Source organism: Takifugu flavidus, chromosome 19 (genome assembly GCF_003711565.1).
Source record: "Takifugu flavidus isolate HTHZ2018 chromosome 19, ASM371156v2, whole genome shotgun sequence".
Lineage (NCBI taxonomy): Eukaryota > Metazoa > Chordata > Actinopteri > Tetraodontiformes > Tetraodontidae > Takifugu > Takifugu flavidus.
In genome coordinates this window covers 6,132,500-6,145,442 of record NC_079538.1, presented here as the reverse complement: position 1 = coordinate 6,145,442, position 12,943 = coordinate 6,132,500, and the positions used below count along the sequence as shown (strand labels likewise).

The 12,943-nt window shown below is 44.9% G+C and overlaps 1 protein-coding gene and 1 long non-coding RNA gene across 2 annotated transcripts; one reads left to right on the top strand and one right to left on the bottom strand.

Annotated features, from left to right (window-relative positions):
• Positions 1-228: 228 nt before the first annotated feature.
• mia3 (MIA SH3 domain ER export factor 3) lies at positions 229-12,328 on the bottom strand. The gene is given in 29 exon segments (XM_057017485.1): positions 229-964; positions 1,234-1,591; positions 1,978-2,046; positions 2,121-2,167; positions 2,264-2,317; positions 2,778-2,891; positions 3,081-3,166; positions 3,257-3,324; positions 3,402-3,437; positions 3,523-3,685; positions 3,770-3,908; positions 4,022-4,112; positions 4,224-4,276; positions 4,387-4,474; positions 4,582-4,622; positions 4,625-4,703; positions 4,798-4,902; positions 4,995-5,066; positions 5,150-5,260; positions 5,359-5,436; positions 5,530-5,618; positions 5,967-5,988; positions 6,085-6,216; positions 7,373-7,482; positions 7,599-7,928; positions 8,668-10,780; positions 10,870-10,956; positions 11,047-11,180; positions 12,043-12,328. Coding segments are annotated over 29 exon segments (5,400 nt in total). The 5' UTR covers positions 12,317-12,328; the 3' UTR covers positions 229-707.
• Positions 818-1,825, top strand: LOC130516433 (uncharacterized). Its single transcript, XR_008947481.1, has 2 exons — positions 818-958; positions 1,237-1,825. It is a non-coding gene; the product is annotated as an uncharacterized LOC130516433 (long non-coding RNA).
• Positions 12,329-12,943: the final 615 nt, after the last annotated feature.

Here is a 12,943-nt window from a genome sequence, read left to right as displayed (position 1 = left end):
CATGTAAATGCACCCTGCAGACTCTTGAGTTTATAATAGAATTTAGCTTAAACATAATACATTTAAATGCACGGGAGAGCTAAACGTACATCACCATGATTGTCCTGCTCTCCATTTCAACCACATTGGATCAATTTATAGAAAACTGAACACGAGGAAAATGTTTCCATCTGGGCTAAATCTCTAAATTAAAGCTGTAACTGTCCCCATTTGATAACATAATGCCAACAGGGTTTACATTCTTTATTATTAAAAGTTCTGCCCACATAGTAAAATAAGTTACACATCTGACCAGCGGTCCGTCCACGCTAAAGCAAGATTTGTAAAAATGATCACGTTTCTGTAATGCTAGATGCTGAGCCTCCTTGCGTCTCCTTTTTTAAAAACAATTTCCACAGGAAACGACATAAAAAATAAAATTGCCTGTTTTAAAAAAAAAAAAAAACATCGCTACTTTTGCAAAAGATTAACAGAAAGAAAATTCCTGGCTTATAATCAATTATTTTATTGCACAAGCTATCAAAGTGGTTACTATCCAAACGTCTGATGTACAATTATTGATGATGCTGTGGACCATAATAGTTTTGTTTTTAAGTAAATGATTTATTCTTCAGAACTGAAATGTGAAAATAAACATGACCTATGTTCTGACTGGGAGGGGGTTGTTAACGTGGTGTCCAGTCCTCTCGCCACAGCTGACGAGGGTTTTAAGGCTCGACCATCTTTGGCCTCGCTGAGTCCTGAGGGCCTTCCTGTTTCAGGTGCCGGTCCTGCCTGGGGCTCGACGGAGCCCCCGCTGAGTAATGGAGGCCATCGGGCGGAGCCTGACTGTAAATATCTCCCTGGGGAGGATGTGGGGGCATGCCTGGGGGCAAGTTCATGGGCTGTCCAGGTAGGCGCATGTCAGGAGGGATGGGGAGGCGAGGTCCCATAGGTCCCATAGGTCCCATAGGTCCACGTACGCCTGGAGATAATAAATGAAGAGAAGTTTAGGTTTGATTGATTCTAGAGGTGCTTTTTACACAAATTCCACCTTAAAGCTGGAAGTGCTGCCGCTTTGTCCGCTCTACAATCAATAACTGCTAACATTAGTTCGTGCATCGTCTTTGCAAACGTCTCCCAGACTCTCACCATGGCTTCATAAAAACGTCTTCTGTGCCGACAGAAATGTGTCATTTAAGCTCGACCCATCATCATGGAAAACCACTAAAACCAGTGGAAAGTGGGACGTACCAGGCGGCGGAGGCCCAAAGTGGTGAGGCGGCGGGGGACGGAAGTGCGGTGGTAACGGGGGACCCCGAGGATCTACGTGTCCTGGTCCAAGCCTGGGAGGGAATGTGTGTCCATTTGAGGATCTCTGTCCAAACTCTCCTCCCACCAATGGGTGGCCGTTAGCTGGAAGAGGTGGACCATGGAGAGGAGGAGGAGGACCGTGAGGACCCGGGGGTTGGTAGACCCCTGGTCGCAGAGGCCTGTAAGGCCCGGGAGGTGGCAGTCGACCCAGTGGTGGAGGCCCAGGAGGGAGGTGCTGGTCAAGGGCTCCAGGACCAGGAGAATCCCTGATTGGAGATGCTAGGAAGGATCCGGGGCCCTGAAAAAGCGAGACGGAAGCAAATGAGGGGGAGGATCTTCTACATTCTGTTTGGTCCTTTAGGTGCTACCAGCCATGCAGTGCAGACACCCACAAACCACAACATTGTCCCCAACAAACCGTGCTTTTACCAGGGCCTTAAATGATCAGAAACCAGTGTGGACGCGACCAAAAACCTTCCAAATCATATGAGCAGCACATTATTCTCAAACAAATTTTGCTTAGTCAGTGTCGTGAAGGATGCGATACCACACTCTCAACCCCAAACTGTAATCAGTGAGCGAAGCAAAGGCCTCCATTCTGCTCCCAACTCCAGTCCAGCTCCAACAGCAGACGCTTGCATACACCCTCACACGGGCCTGGACCTGAACAGCCCAAATACTCACTGGCTCTGAACTCTCAGGGGAGACCTCAGCCTGGGTCTCTGCTTTTATGTGTGGATCTACTGCTTGTGTCTGTTTCAGGGCAACAATATACAACAGTTGGGAGGGCAATAAAACCAAGGAAGGAGGAAGAAGAAAAGACTTACAGATCCATCCATGTTGGCAGGCGATGAACTACGGGGGCCCGACATATCTGGAAGAGGAGAGACAACATGGTATGGATGACTTAAAAAAAATAATTAAAGCCTTGGTGAAGTATTTAGAAGAAAGTATAGGACAGATGTTGTACCCATGTGTTTGTTTTCAGGGTACCGGCCATGTGGCTCTGACGGAGGTCGAGGGCCTTAGAAGAAGAAAAGACCGAAATACCATGAAAATCTGGACTGAAGACACTTAACCAGGAAAGACAAGAGTAGCACAACATATTAAGAGGGGGAAAGGTAACAATCCTGTTCCAGAGAGGGCAAGCTGACAGGAAGAAAGCCTTCCAGATGACTTTAAAGCCCCCTTAATCTAGAAAAATTAAAAATAAAACTGTTTTTTATTGTTTCAATTAATTATCTGTGACACAAACCACAAACTTAAACTGAAATGGGAGAAAAGTGAAGAGAAGCAAAAGGAGAGTTGAACAGAGGCACCAGGAGGATGCAGGACATAAGTGAAAGGGAAGGAAGAGAGTTCAAGAAACCCAAATGAGAGAAAAGAATAAATAAGTGGACAAGAGTGGGGGAAGAAAGGACGGAAAGAAGACAGGAGGAGGAGTGACGTCCGCTTGAAGGTGGAGTAATCCTACTGCGACTCACCATACGGATCAATTCTTCGCCCCACGGGGGCAGACGGAGGGCGCCTGGGACCCTCTATCATTGGTGGAGGGGAGGGTGCACCCCCACTCACAGGAGAGGGCCCATATGAATCACCTGTTACAATCAGACCACGCGTTTACTCAAATGACAGCAGCTCTATAATCTGGGCAGACCAGGTCCTCGTTCCACTTTCAAATGACCTCAACATCTTTCTCATTCAGTCAAAACTTCATATCAACGCGGCCTCATCGCCTCGGCTGTGTGGGATGAGAAGGAAAACTAGTTTGGTGTGTTTTCCATTACCTTGACGAGGGCCTGCGGCCTGTCCAGAATTAGGCCTGAAGAGAGGAGCCCGACGCTCGTTGAGCTGAGCCGTCAGCACAGCCAGCCTGGCGGTGGGAAAGACACCGGCGTTAAGCTGCGTGGGTTTTAAAAAGAGCCAACCTGTTCTCGTCCGGCTCCAGAATAACAAAACGTACTTTTCACGAAGCTTTGATGATTCCAGCTTTTCCTGATTCAGCGCTCGCTCAGCATTACGGGCATTGACCTGAAGATATAGAGAAATGTTAGCGAGGGTGGCTAACGACATCTTTGAACGGGGCTTTACTTTCCAGCTGAGCATACCCAGTTTGAATGAGTTTTGTTTTCTTGATCTTTTATCTAAAAACAGAAGAAAAACATTCAATTGTGTTTCATCTGATATTCATTTAAAGAAAAGCCCAAACTGCATTAAACTTGGTTAGACCTGCTCCTTGTAGACCTCCTCGGTCTTCTTCATCTGCTCCTCCATCTCACCGATGCGCTGGCGCAGGACTTTCACCTGCTCTTCAGCCTCAAGCGCTTTTCCTCCCACCTCAGAGAGCATGTTCTCCTTACTGCGCCGCTCCAGCTCTTCCTTGGTGAGCCTCCTGCGGGCGCACAGTTCGGACACACGTCGTCAGTACAAACGAGGAAACCGCAGATGTTCTGCGGCCCGTTTCAGCGTCGCTTACTGCTGCAAAGCGTTTTCCTTCTGCTGGTACATTTCGACCATGATCTCGTTTTTCTGCTGCAGGACCTTCAGCTGGTTTTCAACGTGACCTCTCTCGCGTTTGAGGGTGGCCAGTGCGTGCTCCAGCTCCTGGTGTTGTTCTGTGGGGAAATGACGTTGACATTGTTTGTGGAGGAGGACGAGCGCCGCCTCTAAAGGCTTTAATCTCGACTTGGAACTAGCAGATGTAGAGAAGGAAGAGGGGCCATCTGACCTTCTAGGGATTTTCTGGCCTTTTCTTCATTGAGCAGCTTGGTCATGAAACGATCCCGCTCTTCCTCAACGATGGTCAGTGTGGTCTGAACCTGGTTTGGGAGATTTGGAACGGTAAATACATCATTGAAGAAGCCCATAAGAGCCATTTGGATTAATTTTTCTTTTGGGTGTCACTGTGATGACTTCTCTAGACTTCCTACCCGTGAAACATCCATCATTTGTTTGATCCTGTTTTTGATGACTGTCTTCTTGTCTGAAAAAGACACACTCGTTGCTATAACCCAGTGCAGGGAACCACCTAAATCCATTGACACGCTTCCTGAGCGGCTTGTTTTAATACATTAATGTCAGAGCTGAACTAACCCAGTGTGACTTCCCCATTGGCCATGATTGGGCTGTCGTCTTTTTGGGATTCACAGACATCCAGATCCGCCAGGAGCTGCGACAGAACCTGTCGAAATACATTTCATGCTGGTTAACTTCACAACTTGATACAGGTTCGGCAATAAATAACTGACTAATGCAGACAAAGTGGGAATTTTCTCGAAGGTTTCCGACCTCCACGTTGTGGTCTTTGAGCACCGCTGAGTCCTCCAGCTCTTCTGGGCCTTCTGATAGACTTTAATCTGGTCATTTAGTTCTTTATGTTTGTCCTCCCAGTGCTTTATGGCAGATTTAAACTACAAATAAACACAGAAAATTAGCAAGTACAATGAAAGAACTCCTTTAACAGCTCTCGGTAGCATGAGCAGACAGCTCTACAGTCTGCTGTACCTTTTTATTTTCTTCCTTCAGTGCCATGTGCTCTTTCTCCAGACATTTCTGCTGAACATTCCTAGCTTCTTCTCGAATCTTAGCTTCATCCAGGAGGACTGTAGACTGTTGAAAATAGATAGAGTTGTAAAGAAATGCCAGAATATTCCTATTTAACGAATCCCACAAAGGGCAGGAAACTTTGCATGAGCTAGTACCTTAACGAGAGCTTCCTGGATCTTCTTCCTGCCAAGCTGCAGCTTCTCGTTTGCCTTTTCCAATTTCTCAATCTTTAGGATGAACGGGTACAGATCACACTTCAACGATGCCCAGAACTGGAAGAGGTTACATGAATTATCCAACTGCTACAGACCTTAGCTTCGTTTTGCACAGCGGTTTCCTTCACTTCTTCAAACAGCTGTGAGTATTTGTTCTTCTCCTCAGTTATGTTATCATTAAATGCTTTCGACGCCAAAAGTTTCCTCTGCAAAACGTAAGGAGAGAAGACCTTGTTAACTTTGAAGAATGAGTGGAAACACAAGAAACGACTTCAGTTGAAACCTCAGACTGCCCGGTCCTCACCTCCAGCTCTTGCATTCTTTTTGTTGTAGAGCTAACTTTCTCCTTTGACTGTTTTTGCTTTTCTTTTAGTTGTTCAGTCTTTAAGAATAAGAAAAAATGGTGTGTAAATTTACATGCAGGCTTCTAAAAATGTGGCTCTTGATATCAGTCAAGATTGAACTTGTGACAAACCTGTTTTTGGAGCTCCGACATTTTCGTGAGGGCTTCCTCCTTCTCTCTTTTAAGGGCCTGAATTTGCGCCGTCAGCTTATTTTCATCCACTGCATGAAAATAAGAAAATTGTACACAAACTTGGAAGACTTACATTAAGAGTAATGCGCTTGTCGTGGGGCTCGGTATGTAGATCAAAATAGCAATCAGCACAAAAACATAGAAGTTGGTAACAACACTGAGAAGGAGAATAAAAATGGGACATGCATAGCTGAACTGGTAATGTAAAAGGAAACCAAATTCAATACGAGCCAGCTGTGAGTGTGTATCACCTGATATAGACCAGTGAGACCCTAGAACCTTTGTATCAGGAATGTCAGCCAATTATGTGCAAGGTTAACTACAAACACAGGCTGTATATAGACAAGGACCAGAAAATTAAAAAGAGAAACACTTACCAAGAAATTCTTTCTTTTTCACCTAAGGGTTTTGAAAACATTGTCAGTCTGGTTAGTAAAAATGAATTAAAAACTGAACCAAACTGTAATCCTAGTTCAAGGATTGTACCCAACTCACCGCCAACGCAGTCTTCCACAAAAATACAGTAAAGGTCACCAGCCCGACCAACGCAGTGATAATAACAGCTTCCCAAGGGCAGCCCCAAAAGGTCTCTCCTGGCTTCCATTCTTCTGGGAGTAAAGAAATAGCCTGTATCCACAGAGAGAGCAAAACATATTTCATAAGAGATGCACCAGCTTTCTGCATATTAAACCTCAAAACCACTTTTATTCTTTGCCATCAGCTACTGGTAAACAGAAATACTCTGCATCTATTTACTAAAAGCTGGTCCACAGCTAAATGGGCTCAGTTATACCAAGAAAAGCTCCCCACAAAACAACCTTTGAACCGTGCACAGGGTTTAGCTGAGAACACGGGTTCTCTGGTAGATTAATCTGTATGGAGGCATTTATACTGCATCCAATTACATTTAGGCACTTTCTTGCTCTGTATAGGCGTCTCCTATTTAGTCCTGAGGCGAACATCTATGTTATCTGTTAATATCGACGTTCAGGGCCAGTTATACATATTGTTATTAGCACGTCAGCAGGCCTGATGGTAGTCAACTGTTAATCGAACCAAAGACTGACTCTGGCCACTTCATTTCACTTACACGTTGCAGATGCTTTAGAAAAAGCAAATAGACGTGTTCCGGTTCCAACACGGGTTTAGATACGGTGTCAAACTCCATGCTGGTCTTGAGGAATAAGGACGGAACTAGCACACAGCTGCTAATTTGACAGCTCTTGGGTTAGCTTGTTAGCCTGTTAACATTAACTCGGAAACTATCAAGTCACGGTAACGTCCGTCTTCAAGTCTGATGCGACTTAACAATGAAAGCTGCCCCTTAAAACGCCGCCGACGCCACGGATTTAAGACAAATAATCGCAGTATTAACGGTCGCGGTCGCCTTTACTTTCAATACTCAATCGATAAGACGTTAGCTTAGCCCGGGGTTCAAACACAACGGCTGAAACGACTAGAAACAGTGGTGCATATATAAATACATCAATTTTGCTGTCTAGTTGTGCTCATACGCCGGCTTCTTCCAACATCCGAGCGGCTGTTTGTAGCAACACAAACAACATACGATCCGAGAGCGACAACTCAGCACAGGCAAGTTGAACTTTGGTCAACAAGACAAGGGGGCGGGCTGAGATGCGTTCAAGAACGCTCGGAGTTTCGAGCTTTATAAGACGAGGAGTCTGGGGATTCGCTCAGGGCATCCTAGGATGTGTAATTTCCTTTACAAATGTTCGTTACCACCGTAAAAAAATGCATAAAAATTTAAATAAATTCCACTTACCAGAATGGTCCACTCTACTATTTTGCTCTTTATGACTGAAAGGATGCAGCTTGTGTACAGTAATCCACTTGAGAGGAGCCCCACGTCTTTTGGAATCTCAGGCCCTTGTTCTGGGAACCATGATATTAAAAAAAAAGTCATTAATCAGTTTGACAAATTAATAAAGTTACATTTTCATAAGTGTGTGAGCTTAATCTTCAAGCAAAAAATCCATTAAACTCCCAACCTGAGGATGGCTGCTCAGGCTCCACATCAAGGCCCTGTCTAGTGTCCAAGCTGCTCTCTACGATGTCCTGCCTGGCTTGATGCATCTCTTCTGATGCGCTGAAGCTTGGCTGATTGTCTTTGTTTTTATTAAAATGTGCAGCATCTTCTTTCATGATGACGTCTGGTGTGCTGTGCACTTCCTCCAACACACTCGGTTCTTCTTCAGTCTCCGCTGGGCCTTCCTCCTTTGCCATCGTGAGATTGTCCACACTCTCTGCCTCAGGGACAGCAGCTCCTTCGCTTTCGACAAAGTGGTGACTGTCATCTTTAAGGTTTAAATCATTTGCATCTGCAACAAAAACATTTGGAAACGGTCACTGGTTTAAGTAAAGCATGGTTGTTTTTTTCTCCAAGTCTGCACTTGATTTCATCCCAACTTGATGGCTAATAACAGGACACCTGTAGGTGTGGCTCTCTTATTTTCCGGAACAGGACTGTTTGTTTTCTGGGAGGTCAAATTACAGCAAGCGAAGAAAGCCAACAGTGAATACAAGGCAGCCTGAGGAAGACTTGAAGGAGACAGGCTTGAGGGCATACAGTTTTTAAAATCTGTATCCGGCTGACAGTAAATCAAAACCTCTCCTATATATCCCAAACGTCCTCGCTCGCTGTTGTCCTGCTTACACTTAAACGCATCATCTGCGTCACGAAGAGTTCGGCCAAAGCACAGCGAGGACACGGCGCTCAAATAACCCCCCGCGCATTACGAATCAGCTGCTCCGCTGGAATCCCACCAATTCAGACGTTCACCAACATACAAGAGGTTACAAGTGAACCAAGTTTTAAGTCTGACTGGTAGCTACAACACCCAGTGCGTCCTGTCCTACCTGTAGCAACAAGGTTCCATGTAGAACTAAGACACTTTTAAAGTGTTACTACAGGGGGCATGTCTGCGGCGCTACAGTATCAATTTCTGTCAGCCCTTTCCTGCAGATCATACTCTGGTGCTTAAGTTGTTTGGGAAAGGTCAGTTAAAAAAAGAAACAAATCCAAACGGCGATCAACACCAACACAAGACACAGTCCAACCTTGAACAATATCCAGCTCTCTTGCCAACGGTGCGCTGTCACTCGCTGTGGAATACTTCTGCCGCAGGCTGAACGCGAGGTCCTGGAAATCATCAAGAATTTCAGTCTCTTCGTCCACGTTGCTTGAGTCCAGGTTCTGGTCCTCACTGGGTTTTGTTTCCCGGCTGTCCAGCATCCTCTCGATCTCATCCAGGATGGTGTTTTCAGAGATTTCCAGGATGCCCTCCAGGGCACTTTCAATGTCTTGCGTGGCACCCGTGTGTGTGCGGCGGGTGGCCTGTAGTTCCGTGTCCAGGTCGGAGAACATGGCTTCCACTTTGAAGAGGTTCTTGAGGCCCAGGAGCTTCTGAATCTGCACCATTTTCTCCTCTGTGAAGTGGTCTCGGAGCAGAGTGAGTCTCATCACACTGTCACTGTACTCTGGCTCCGGACTGGAGAAGCTAGGTGGTGGCACTTCCACCGAGAGGCCCTCAGAGTCTGTGATGTTTGATTGGAAGGAAGAAAGTGCATTTTCATCTTCTAGGAGATGTTGAATCTCCTCCTCTTCCTCATCTGCTGCACCGTCCAACTCATCAGAGAGACGTTCCTCAGTACCCTGGGGAGGTTCTACAGGTAACTCTGACTGACTCTCATTCTTCTCAAAATGGTCATGGCTTTGGTTAGGCAGAACTTCAGACACAAAGTTCTCGCTAAGTTTCACATCTGGACTGTCTGCGTCCACCACCTCAGTCGATGGATACAGATGGACTTCACTATTATCCATTTCTTGATCGATTTCCATTTTATTGTCTTCCTCTTCATCAACTACAGCCTCAGGAGGGTCTATTACAGCGTTTCTACTCTCCTGATTTGAATTTCTGTCATGAACATCTGGATCTACTTCCTCTTCCTGTTTCTGTTCAGCCGGTTCCTCTGCTGAATTGAGATCCAAGTCTTGACGCTCAGGAACAGCAGTAGAATCCTGTAATAGCAGATCCATCAGTCTTGTGCTTGTTCCTGTTGGTTTTGAAGTTTCTTCCCGACCTTCCTCAGGTCCAGTCCCGTCTCCATCATCCTCATCAGTGGGATCTTCTGACAGCTTCTCTGAGTCGTCAGTTTCCTTCTCATCGTTTGGTAGTGGGCTGGGAGGTGGTTCTTCATGTACTGCCTCTATAGTTTCTGGCTCATTTGGTAGCTCTGATGTCAGAGTTTCATCTTCTGGTGTTTCCTCAAAACTCTGTGTGATTTTTAAAGCTGTTTTTTCCTCCTCCTCTTCCTCATCTTCTTCTTCATCTGAGCTCAGATATTGTGCTGTCCTCTCCCCCCCGGTAACAACAGAAAAAACAGCATCTCCAAAAGTGCCCCACAGGTTCTTCTCTGGGTTCTCTTTTTCATCCTGTGGTGCTGCTGGAGGACTTTCCTGCTGCCTGAGATCTTCAGATGCTGGAGTGGTGAAGGCTTCCTGTGAGAGGGACAGTAATGGAGTTTCACCTGGTAGTGTGAAATCCGCATCATCTTCAGGGGGCTTCTCCTCAAACTCCCTTTCCTCCTCTTCATACGGAGTAACATTCGTAGTGGTCTCTTCATCTGTAGCAACAGCGTCAAAAGTCGTCCCAAATGTCGTTTTTAACTCGGGGACCTGTGCCGCTTCTGAAATCGTGACCGGTTCCTTTTCTGAACTGTGTAGCTCAGCCACTGTTTCCTCTTCAGATGTCATGGATCCATCTTTGCTTTCATTGTTTTCTGACTTGTCCTCTTCAGGAAAGGACCCTACGATGGTTTCCTGCATCTCGTGTGCATCCCCTTCGGGTCTCTCCTCAGGCTCAGAAGCTAGTTCAAACTCTACTTTGCTCACAGATGCTGGGTCAGTTTCCCCGTCAGGTCTAGGTTCAGGTTCGGAGGCACTTGGGTCATCTCTCATTAAATCCTCAGGGTTGTCACGGTGCTCCCTTTGTTCTTCATTCCCGGCCACCTCATCTGTTGCTGGCTGTGTTTCCTCAGTCACTCGTCTTTGGTCAGGTACTCCCTTCATTTCATCATCACTATTCCCTTTCAACGCTGAACTTAATAACACATCAACATCATAATTGTTGAATTTATCGTATCCAGTTTCAAAACAGACAAAATCAGTTTCCTGAAAAATAAGACAAGCAAAACAAATCAATGGATTCCAAGAATGACTAGTAACAGTTTTGATCATACTAATTTGGCTCAGTAATCTACCTCTGCACGAATTTCATGTTCTTGTTCAGTATAAAGGTGGTTGATTGCAAGAAGATCCTTTGGGAAGTAGCCAAAACTACTTCCAACCTATTGACAAACACAGGACACATTCAGAAGACAGAACAAAGCAAGACATTACCTCAACTGATTAAACATTAACCAGAGTGGAATACTTACGCTTCCGGCCCACAGATCCGTCCTCCTGCCTGATAATTTGTAGTATACAAAGACCGTTTCTGAGGTCTTGAACGACAGGAAGCGACAATCTGGTCCTGAGAAATCCTTTATGGCTTTCCCCCGACACAGAAGCACTACAAAAGTAAAAGCAGTAGTTAATTTTCAACCAGGGTGAGGACACATTTAACGGCAAAAGGAAACGGCAGAGATATCACGGGAACTCCCAATGACAATCTATTCCCTATCTTCAAAACAATGTCCCAACACCAGTTTTATTGTTCATGAGGAATTGACTGAGGTTGCTGACTAAATGGCAGCTTTTGGGGGTATATGTTGATCACTGCTGCACCTTCTTTGAGATGTTTTCTGACAGCTGCAAAACTCCCTCAGGCTGTGACTGATTATCTTAAATCTAGTAAAGCAAACTGAATGCAAACGTGTCAAAGCTATAAACCGTGAACTGGTTCAATCTGTTACACAGCTCGCTGCTTGAAAACACAATATCTAAATTCTCGTTGTCAAAAATTATCAAATTAATGCTGCTAGTCTTTAGCTTTTAGCAACAGGGAGATAGAAAAATAAACACCCAAGCTAATGTTGATTAACAATAGAGGCAACGAGACTTGTACTTGGTGAGCTAGTGTTAACTATTGTTTATCCAGTGAATGTCATTTATTGTCCATTTATAAGGGTTTAATTAGCCGCTAGCATTAGCTCCCGGTATCCCCCAGCAGGGCAGGCCGGAGCCGGAACAGTAAACAGGGATTACTTCTCAACGAGCCGTTTCCCCGTCTTAAATATTGACGCCGATACATATTTTTTTTAAATGGCATCAAACGGTTACACAGATTCGGGACAAGTAAAGGATGCTGTCTGGGTCGCTGGTATCGATCGGCAACAGGTCTAGAGATAAGGCGCAGTTTATGGCTAGCTGCACTATCAGGATCGCGCATCCTTGAAATCCTGCCAATTTCACCAACAAACTAGCAAACTTACTGCTGCATTCCTCGTCCGCACATCTTTTAAAGTCGGAGAAGCGCTTTTCCAAAGCTGCGGTCGAGATGAAATTAAATAAAAGTAGTAAAAATCCTTGTAGGTAAAAGTATTTTGCTGCCATGTTGGCAGATCTGTTGACGGCGCTCTGCTGGAGGATGAGGGCTGACGGAGGCGACACGTCAGCAGATCGCCTCCTTTCAGGAATCTGATCCCTCCAACCCGAAATGTGCTCAAGACTGTGGTGACTGATGATTCTTGAAGATCTGACGGACATCTGACGATCTGACGGAACGCAAAACACAAAGAAAATGAAAGATTACAGTTAGATTCTCATATTGTGACCAGTGCAATAAATAATGCTTTGCATAATGCAACATTCACTCACATAATGCATTTTAATATCCATTAAAATTAAATTAATTTTCATTGATTTTTTTAAAAAAAAAAAATCCCTAATATGAAATGTTTGAATCCTCTTTAACCTTGCAGTACACAGTGAATTGTATTACATTTTGACTCCCAAAGCATGGAATACCCTTTTATGCTTACATTAAATTACCTTTCTATAGTGGCTGAGGGTAAAAGCAGTGTAGAGGGCAGTTGCATAGCTTTGTAGTACAATGTAACATGTATTACAATGTTGCTATGAATCAAACTTTGGGAGTTGATAAATGATGAGAGACTGCAGCAACAACAACGGCAGACCCCATAGAGACTTCCACAGAGACCATGTGGAAACTGCCAGTCTGACGATGGACTCAAATCTGGTTTTTGTCACTTTAGTTCTTTGTGTCTCAAAGGACACAATGTGGCATATTACATTGTTCTCTGCAAAGAAAATGCAATCCTTTCAAAAATGCATCAATAAGGAACAATATAAAACACATTGGACCAAGAAATG